This window comes from Larus michahellis, chromosome 1 (genome assembly GCF_964199755.1).
Source record: "Larus michahellis chromosome 1, bLarMic1.1, whole genome shotgun sequence".
NCBI lineage: Eukaryota > Metazoa > Chordata > Aves > Charadriiformes > Laridae > Larus > Larus michahellis.
The window spans coordinates 60,047,250-60,057,602 of record NC_133896.1 but is presented as its reverse complement, the minus strand read 5'-3'; the positions used below and the strand labels follow the sequence as shown (position 1 = coordinate 60,057,602).

The window sequence follows — 10,353 nt, the reverse complement described above, 5'->3', positions numbered from 1 at the left end:
ACTCTCTGGGCCTTCATGTGCGGGATGTGTGGAGGAGCCCAGAGCAAACCCAGTGAACTCCGTTCATGCAGAATCCGAGTCAGAGCAGACGCGTGTGTGCAGGCACTGTTTTCACACTCTGCTTTTAAAACATACTTAGCAATTATTATATGTGAACCAGTGAAGACTTAACTGCCATGGGAATTTGCAAAGATCACTAATGTTTCACGTTAAACTGAGGATGATGAGTAGTTCCCTATTTGACTGGGATTTTGGTGTCGCTATAGCACCAACACTTGCAAAGAAAAAAGAAGGCAGTTTGTACATGATCCAGCTACAGCATTCGACACTAAGATCAGAAAAAGCCAGTAGCAATGCCAAAAGCTCATGCTCCACGTTGCTTCTCACGCTAAAAATTGCAAAAAATCAGTTTGTGCCCGAATTGCTCTGTCACCTCCGCTTGCCTGCCCCTGGGGGGACGGTGAGGAGGCCGCCAGGGCTGGGTCATGGCAGCGGGGGTGGCTCAAGGATTCAGGGGGGGAAACCCCCCCACGCAGAAAGGCATCGAAGCTCTCTGCGAAGAGCCGGGGCGTTGGGAGAGAGAGGCCTGACCGCCCTCAGCAAATCCCCGGCCTTTGCCGTGTCTGTGCTCACCCCCGCCAGGCCTCCGTGGGCCCGGAACGTCAGGGCGCCGCGCCGGTGCGGCGGGAGGACGCCTTTGGCTGCCGCACCGCGGGTCCCTCGCCCTCAGCCTCCGCTTGCGGCTTCCCTGCCGGGCTGCGGGGATGGAGGCGCTGGCTACGGAGCTGGGGGCCCTGACTCCGGAGCAGGCGGCGGCTCCTGTGAATACGGTGGAGGTTAGCGGCGGCCCGGGGGCGGGCGGCGGCGGGGACCGGCCGGCAGGGTCGGCCCGCTGAGGTGTGGCTTCCCTCCCTGGCCTGTCTCCCGCAAACGGCGGCGAGGGGGTTCCTGCCCTCAGCAGAAAGTTTAAAGTTTGCCAATGGCCTCGCGTGGGGAGGGGGAGGAGGTGAAGGCCGCGTTTCAGGTCGCTATGGCCAAACTGGTTTGTTGTTTTGTTGGTTTTTTTTTTTTTGTAAAAAGAGCACGGCTGAAATGGAGCCCAGCAGCCTCGTGCTGTGTTTTGCCGTGAATTCCTCTGGGTGCTCCAGCATGGCGAGGGACAGCGTTACACCACAGCCACAACATTGCCATGTGCCTCTAAATGCTGAATGTCAAACTAAAATTATGAGGTACTGATGATGCGTGAGTATTATAGTAGCTCCGCTATATATATCTCCACTGTCCTGTGGAGTGAAGTGATGCAGCCTCTTTACATGCTGCCTGGCCCCCACCTGCATCTCCCATCCCAAATCTGGGATGAGAGCCCCGTGCCATGGTGGGAGAAGGTGATGCTGGTATAAGGTGACGTTCCCTGTGATTACTGAAGAACAGAAAAGGGGAAAAGTTTGCAGGAACCTTGATATACTCACACTCGTCAGTACTTTAGATAGTTTTGCTAAATCTTTGTGGGAGTTAGGGTACTGGTAGGTCTTATGGAGACTCATGTCTGCAAGTGCTGCTCCCAAGACTGAGATTCTTGCATGTATTTTGTAAAGTAAAACTTGCAGCAAGTCTTCCCTTGCTAGGAATATAATTTACAGTGTTAATAGGGCAAAAAAAAAAGTTAGTTGTTCTTAAATAAGGACATGGTAGTAAGGAAATTTTCTAAGAAATACATATTCTCATGTAAATTGGTTTTAGAAAAGTCAGTGTCCCGTTGTGTCCTGAGTAAATATTGCATAGCACATATGGCTTACTAAGTTGATCCCAGTCATCTTCCTGTTGTTTTTTTTTTTTACTTATCTAGATTGGCTTTGGGCAGTCTCTTTTTTTTTTTTTTTTTTTTTTAATAAATGGATCTGATTTTAAATAATGTTGCTGTTTAAAAATAATAGTAATAATAAAATCAAAAAAGCTCAAGCATCTTAGATGTTTGGTTGCTATTTGGAAATCTGTTTCAAACTCTTTTTTTATTTTCAGGAAAAATGGAGACTTCTTCCAGCATTTCTAAAGGTTAGTGTTATACACTCATTTCATGGCATGAATACTCTGTCTCCTTTCTAATTTTACATCCCTCTCCTCTAGCTTTTGGTGTTTCCCAGAATACCTGTCCTCACCCTCTGTACGGGTTTTGTGATTATTTTTTTTTTTTTTAGTTCATGCAATTATGGATAAACCTGTTACATAGATTGGTTTCTTGATTAATCTGTAAATTAATTTCGAGAGCCATCCTTTTAGAGGTTGGCATTTTTATGTGGCCATTGGGAGTGACTTATGTATATGGTGTAATTAATGTTTCCAGATTATTTTACAGTTTTAGTGGCACCCAGATACCCCATTCATGGTGTTTACATGAGACTGTGGTGTTAGTTTTGTAGTTATGTTTGTCATAGAAGGCATATAGCCACAGATCTGTGTTCTGTAAAGGCTTGAGTATATGTATTTCTTCCGTCTTGAATGTCAGAGCTTGACTGAACTAGTGTCTTAATTTCAGTGCTACTCGTATAATCTGGTATTAGTAGAAAGCACAGTTCTATATAAAACGCCATTGGATGTAATAACAGGACTAAGAAACAGTTGGAAGTAAGGAAGGAGAAAGGCAGTAATGAAAACTGTATCATAAAGACAGCAAGTAAAGTCTGTGATGTGCATAGGTACCTTCAGGGAATTGCCACCACCTCTGCGCCTGTCATCAGTCTTCAGAAGGGTTCCCCACTTCAACAAGGCTCTTTTCAGCCTCATTTTGTTAATTTCTTTCCTTCCCGGTTTCAATACCTGCACTTCTTTTTTTTGTTACACCCTTGAGTGTTTGATACTGGCAGGAAAACAAAGTTCAAAAGTTAGTTTTGGATTGTGTATGGGCTTCAGGATCCTAATAAATCCTGTTTCTGTGTCTCCTAGCAACCACATGATCTTCCATCATGAGCTTGAGCTAGTGATATTGTCTGAATTCTTGAGACTGTGAAAAAAGGAGGGATGTTGATTGTGAGATGCAATTTACTGCGTGCTTTATGCCAAGTGTATCCATCCCACATTATTTCCAGCCAGTGAGCCCTTTACTCCAGGACTGCTGATGGTGGTCTAGCCTTTCTGTTAAATGTTGTTTTGGGTTTTTTTTATGCCAGCAGGGATGCAGTTACACAAACCTGATGTGCATTACAGTTTCTATAGTGGAGTTTTCTTTCAATAAAGCTGTTGATGTTGCCTTGTATTACAATGGAAAGAACCACCAGCCTGATTTTTAGACACTATAATAAGTCCATAATATTTTCTTACCTATATCATATGACATGCAATGTTTTTGTAAATTAGGGAAACTCTTATTTAAAGAATTTTGCTCTGGAGTTCATTCCTCCTTTGTCTTAACGCATTGAAGGCTTCACCGAGCTGCTGGATTTGTCATTCTAAGCTCACCATTTCTTTCTAATAATTTCTGAATGAACTGTTGCCTATCATGTGAACTATGTAAATGCATCTGTTTTCTGTATGAAGTTTTAAGTCTTGTAACGTGTTAGTTGTCATAGGATGTTTCAAAGCTTAAAGCCCTCCGTGAGCATGCAAGCATATGTCTCAATATCAGCTATCACTTTCCTTTTCAAGGCACTGTAGTTAGGATAGTTATACCTTTTATTTCTGCAAACGTCAGTCTATTAACAAAATGAATGCTTCCCTTAGTATTCCTTCAAGCCAAAAATCTTTCTTTTTTTCTTTAATCTCCGATCGTTTTACTTAGTATAATCCCCCTTCTTTTGATTGCTCTAAACACCTTAAACTTAAATCCTTGAAATGTAACTGTAACAACTCATTACCCGGGGGAACGGGGTACTGTTTATTCTGCATGATATTTCCCCTGGGCATGTTCTCTGTCTTCCTGCCTGCAAATCAAACTCAGATTTCTTGTGAGTGTCCTGCCTTCCTGTGACTGTTTCCTTGCTTATTGACTTCTCTTTTGCACCCACTTCTGTTCTGTCTCCCCTGTCTCATTGGCTCTCCCTCTCGTTCTTATTTATGCCAGCTGCCCTTGTTAGGGTGCAGACAACTTCTTTCTCAAGCAACACACATGGTTAATTATATTATAAATGTTTAAAATTATTGAAAAATAATGGCAAACAGATAAAATATTTTTACTTGCAATGTCTCTTGTTTGTTTACATGAATTTCAAAATCTATTGTGTGTTTGTACAGTTACCAAATTACTTTTCTGACTCAAAGAACAATGACAACTCTGGTGTAAACCTCTAAATGTACAGTGCATAACCAGACTGATCATCCTGGCAGTTCTTAGAAGTTTGTCAAGTGAAAGAACTTAGCACAGATCCAAAAGCACTTATAACTGCTTATATATTAATTTCTGCCGTGTATGATTAATGTCATTGAAGGTAATTTTATTTGCTCCATGCATGTATTTTCCAGGTGAAAGGACTTGTGAAGCAGCACATAGACTCGTTCAACTATTTCATCAATGTAGAGGTATGCTTTCTTGGTGGGAAGAGAGTGGCTCTTAGTACTCAGAAAAGGCACGTGATTCTATTTTATTTTATTTTTTTTCCCTTCAGATAAAGAAAATCATGAAGGCCAATGAAAAAGTTACAAGTGATGCTGACCCAATGTGGTATTTGAAGTAAGCATGAAATGATTTCCATATCAGTAGTAGCATGCATACTATCTCACGGGTTTGTTATTGGCTATAAAATGTTTATAGGCACCTGTGTAGGCGTAAATCAAGCGAGTGTTTTCCACGACTTATCTCTTATGTGGAGCATTGAAAGATGGGAAGATTTAAAGAATAATCGTGTGAAGCAGACTTAATAGCCAGCTGTTAACAATACCTTACATCACTGTTTTTCTGTAATTTAGTAAGCTTGGATGACAGATGGGAGTTTCTTTTGGTTTATTTGCAAATGCAACTTGGGGCTTATTGCGTGTGCAGTTTAAATTTTAACTAACTAGAACACAGCTCAAATGCAATGAGATTTTGGTAAGAATCATTGCTCGTTATTGATCAACCTGTGCTCATCCAAGTAACTTCGTTTTTCAGTAAATGTAAATTCTGCTTCCTTCAGGTTGCCTGAAAAATATTTGGCTCATTGCTCATTTTGGAACTGTTTGTATTACAGGTACCTCAATATCTATGTGGGTACTCCAGATGTGGAAGAAAGCTTCAATGTGACACGACCTGTATCACCTCATGAGGTATTAATGTTTGCATCTGTCTTGGTTGTTTGATCTTGGGAATGTCTTGGATGGTAGCCGCATATGACTTCGAGTACACGCCTGCTACATTAGGTGATACAACGTGTGCCACCATCACTGTAGAAAGAAGCCTCAGAGATTTAAACATTGTGTAATAAATGTTTTTAATATTTTTTTTCTCACATATGCAAATAGCTGTATTCAGTGTTTCATGGTAGCTGTATTTGAGTGGATTTCCATGAAAGTAGTGAAAAGTACTTCTCTCTCTTAATCTTGTGGCTCTCCTTATGACAGAGCTGAAGTCCTTGCACTACAATATGGTGTTCTGTGATGTTTTTATTAACGTCTTTTTAATATTAGCCTTGCTACTGTCTGCACCATAGGTCACTTCAGTCTCCCTTTCTCTCCCAGTCGTCTTTGGGAATGTACCTCTCATTTTTTTGCTCACAGTTTTTAAATCTGAGTCAGAGAGCAAACATGGAAACTGTGAGCAGAAACAGATGGAAGTTGATAAGACTATAAGAAACTGCTGAAGAACGTTAGCCTTATGGGGAGTGTGTTTAACTTCTTTGCACTGCTGTAAGCACGTAGGTTAACAAATGGATTGTATACTGCTGGAATAAAGATGCATCTTGGAGAACAAATGTGACTGAAATCAGAGTCTGTTGGTTTTGGCAGGATGTAAGGTAGCTTCTCTACATCTAAGAAAGCCATAAACTAAGATAAGGTTTGGACCTTTTAGGATTGCTTCCAGGTATGTTAAGCTGTTCAGTTCCCTTCAGAGATTGCTCAGGAACAAAGCATTCCTCTCCTGCTGCTGTGCTTTGGGATTTACACCACTGCAACAGGGGTACTGACAGCTTCTTTTTGGCCTCAGAACAGGAATAGCGCTTGGAACTTGCTCTCCTTTACCTACGTAACAGCCTGTTGTCAACCTAATAAATCAGTTCACCTATCAGATGCATTTTTTCCTGCTATATACGCTTGATACTTGGAGTTGGATTGCTTGGGGTTTTTTCATGTAGTGTATGTGGCACACTTTAGACTCTATCATGAAATACATTCTGTGATTTGGAGAAATTCTATTTAAAAAAAAAAAAAGCCATCTAGTGGCTGCCTCTGATGCATAGCCACATTTCTGTCTCCAGTGACCCTGACTCAAATCTCATTTAGTTTGATGGAAAGATTTTAACTAAGGCCATCAGCTCAGCCGTCAACAGTGCAATTGGATGTAATACAGCATAGTTACATCCTCATTGATGCACAATGCTAGTGCATAATTTCTCCTTTTTTTTCCAGTGTGTTTTACACACATGAAAGCCATAGTTATTTCCTTAAATAAGATGCTGATCAGGTCAAACCAGGAGTTTAAAAAAACCAACAAAACAAAAAGATTGGATACTTCTGAGTATATCATTACATATCTCTGTTAGAGGCTTATAAAATTCCTTCCCAAAGACACCTAAAATTGTCAGATTTTCGTAAGGGTCTGAGTATTTTACCTATTTTCAACCAAATTTGGGAGGTTTTATGCCCTTGGTTTCCTTGAAAATGAAGTCATGCCTGTCTTTTACCTCTAGGTATCTAGTGTAAGATGTTACCTCAAGGGAAGTGATACAAAACTACAAGTGCTGGAATATTACACTATGTAATTCTTATTTTATATCTGTGTCTTGAGTGGACAAAGTGCTCACAAAGAATCCCAAAGCCTTTTTTCCCCCCAAGTTAATACTAATGAAGCTGTCTAACCCTCCTTCTCACACAGTTCTTATGGGAGTTTCATGAACTGTTCATACAGATGAATTTAAAGTAATTAGAAAATGGAAGTATTCTCAGTTACTTTTAAATTTGATGAAGTTGCTGGGGGCGCAATGGGACCTAGTTTCCTACAAGTCACAGCTTGAAAATTTTATTACTAGAGAAGTTTTACTTTTTAATTAGTTTACTTTTTAATGTGGAGAGAAGGAGCATCCAGTTTGCAGTGACTCTTGAGACATATTTTTCCATACAGTTGCATCTTCAATGCACAGCACAATCTTAATTGTCTTTTATTAATGCATAATCAATACACTGAAAGACTACAGAACCATACATGTACAAGAATGCTGATAAGTCTGTAATCCTGGAGCTCAAAGGTGTAGAATGCTCAGTGAGGTCACAAATGACCTGCTGTGAGTTGCTCTGTTGTATTCAGCAAATGCAATAAACTTCGTCTTGCATGAAGATACACAGTCCCTTAAGGGCTAGGGACAGTCATAGAGCGAGGCTGGGGAGAGCAGACCAGAAAGATCCAATTAGAAATTGTTAAGCCTTGAGCTATATAATGTCTTAGATATGTATATCCTGATTCTCTTGCTATCTGAGGAATTTGCAGACAAATTCTGGGAATCTTTACAGGAAGTGATACTGTAGTGAGCCTTCTGTAAGTGTTCTGTAGAAATGGTACCATGCAGTGAGATTTGCTCATTCTATTAAGGTAGCACAGTGTCCCTCTTACTCTTGTGTGTTTCCCTTCTATCAAACTTCATATGACAGCACAACTCTTCAGCTGTTGAGAGTCTTCACATGGAATTGTGCCTGAGCTGAGCGCTGCTCTTGGAGTCCACAGCATAGTATGGTCTTTGTGTCAGCTCTGCTGTTTAGGCCTGTTAGTTTAATTAACAGTTTAGAAGTTATGCTCTGCAGTGGTGTCCTCTGAAGACACAGATCCACTGTCTGCTTTTGAAACATCACAATAATTGTATTTGGTTTTTTTGGGGGGTGGTTTTGAACAAGAGACTCTGTCAAACATAATCCGGGTACCATGAAAAGCTTGATCAAGCTTCGCTTTGCTTCCATTCTTTGTGAGCACTTACAGGAGATGGGGCAAACATGGGATGTTTTAAGAGAGACTCTTCAGCTTGTAAGCCAACATGTAACCATATGACTCTTCTCCTTTTAGTGCCGCCTGAGAGACATGACTTATTCTGCCCCGATTACAGTGGACATAGAATATACACGAGGTAGCCAGAGGATCATACGCAATGCATTACCCATTGGCAGGTAAGATACCACATGTCGAGCTTCTGGTATTAGTTTTCATTTGCTGCTGTGTTGGGAAGAGTTTTTACTGCAAAATAAAGGTAGGCAAACCATGCTTCCTTGTTAAAAGAATTAGTGAGCAGGCAAATCTTGATGAACAGTTGTACAGGATATGATTGTTAGGTTCTGTTACGAGATTTTGTTTTGCAAAAGCTTATGGAAATCTGTCTCCTTACAAAGAAGGATGGGTATAAGAATGGATATTGTCTGTGTTTGTATTGTTATAAAAGCAAAGAGGGAAATATATGAAAGAATACTGGACATGGAAGTCACATTGTTGCAAAATGGAAGTAATCATGTTTGCTTTGTAGCCAAATTACTCAGTCTTTCATACACAATATGTAGAGATACATCTGTGGATGGCAAAACCAGTAAAGCAAGCATTAGTTCTTTCCTACGAGGTTAAGCTCTCCTTTAAAATTGGTTTGGTTTATAGCCAAGGCTGAGCTTTGTGGAGAAACGTTGAGGATTTTGTGCTGGTTTTGTTTTTCTAAAGGCTGTCAAATGACTTGAGGTTATTAGTATTGTGAAGGACATCTAATTTCTTAAAGAAAAATTAATGTGCCTTAGGGAGAAAAACAAGCTCTTAACCATACCAAAAAGGCAAACCACCTGGCAGTTCTATCATTTATTGAAAGCAAAATTCTATTTTAAAGGCAATGAAGATGTCTGTCTTTTGTAGACAAGGTTTCTTAAAGACCAGCCCTGATGGCTTTAAAGGTCAGTGCCTTACAGAGATCGTTTACCATGTGACTGTGCATCTTACCAAAGGTGGAATACTGGCAGGAGAGAGAACATAGATACTTCTTGTAGTGAAATTTTAAGCTTTCATATAAGAAAAGAACAACTTTAACTCTGTCAATACCACATGATACGCAGCAATGCATTTACAAAACCAAGCTTCCGTAGTTGTAGTAACAACTTATTGTTCTAAGTAATTTCTTAAGAAACTATAAGCTTTTAAAAGACCATCTAAATTTGAATCCTTTGAATTATTTCATGGTGTGTGCTATAGGCAAAGAAAAAAGCTCAAGTAAATGTGCACTTTCACCAAAATACATTATCAATTTGTATACAAAAGACAATACTTTGAAGGATAAGTTATAGCTAAAAGAAGCACAACAAGAACTAATCTACACATTTGTCTACATCTCTCTTTTAAATAAAAATAAAACAATGGGGTGAAGAAGTCTTGTAAAGCATCCATATTATACTGGAAAAGACTAAATTGCTGCACAGCACTAGTATCTTGCATCCTACAATAAGGCCTGTTCCTTCAAATTCTTATTTCTCCTATGTGGTGAAGTCACAGCAAAAAAATTAAATATTCTCCATTAAAAAATAAAGTTATGTCATCCGACTGGTTTTAAGGGCATACATGCAAAAAGTTTTTCTGTTGAAAACTGTTAATATCCAGTTATTATTTCCACGGGAAGTAATTTTCCTCATCTATTCCTAGTATTATACTGGTTTCCCTTTGCCTGGTGAGTATATACAATGCTCTTGTTTGACACGGAGTTCAGATTGGGACAGGAGAGCTGTATGTTTGTTCCTCTCTTATTTCTGTTGTTTGGCAGAATCATTGATAACCTATGTCTGTTAGAAACAACAAAAAAACCAACAACCCCAGGGCGATATCTTTGTGTCTTTAAAAAGGAAAATTTCCTTTGAATGCTTAATAGCATTCCAAATTAGTGCAGCCATCTCTTTGTCTTTATATGCATAAATTCAATAACTCTTTCTTTTTTTATTATTTGCTTCCCATTCTTCCTAATAATTTCAGATATTAAAAAAAAATAGATTCTGCTCTCAAAAGGAGAGTGACTTACTATAGTGTCTTATGTTAGCTGCAAAATATTTCATTGTTTCCAAGCGAAATAAAGAATAGATACTTGGTGACATCTGTTTCACTGGAGTTTTTGGTGATGACATTTACATACTCCATTTTGAGTTTGCTTCTGCCAATGCTTGCTGTTTCTGATACAAATAGCCAATGCATTAGGCTTATCATGTGTGTGATACAAGATTATGATTGTTGTA

General features: G+C 39.6%; 1 protein-coding gene across 2 annotated transcripts in view; it reads left to right on the top strand.

The window, feature by feature from the left end:
- The first annotated feature begins 530 nt into the window (after window positions 1-530).
- POLR3B (RNA polymerase III subunit B) overlaps window positions 531-10,353 on the top strand; it is a 79,753-nt gene continuing 69,930 nt past the window's right edge. Inside the window, exons 1-6 of one of the 2 annotated variants that reach the window (XM_074580919.1) lie at window positions 531-836; window positions 2,020-2,052; window positions 4,453-4,509; window positions 4,596-4,660; window positions 5,157-5,232; window positions 8,174-8,274. In XM_074580919.1, the coding sequence (XP_074437020.1) occupies window positions 765-836; window positions 2,020-2,052; window positions 4,453-4,509; window positions 4,596-4,660; window positions 5,157-5,232; window positions 8,174-8,274 (404 nt within the window). In that variant the 5' untranslated portion in view covers window positions 531-764. Of the gene's footprint in view, window positions 837-1,131; window positions 1,230-2,019; window positions 2,053-4,452; window positions 4,510-4,595; window positions 4,661-5,156; window positions 5,233-8,173; window positions 8,275-10,353 lie in introns of those variants that run through there. The other variant, XM_074580928.1, reaches the window with a different exon arrangement.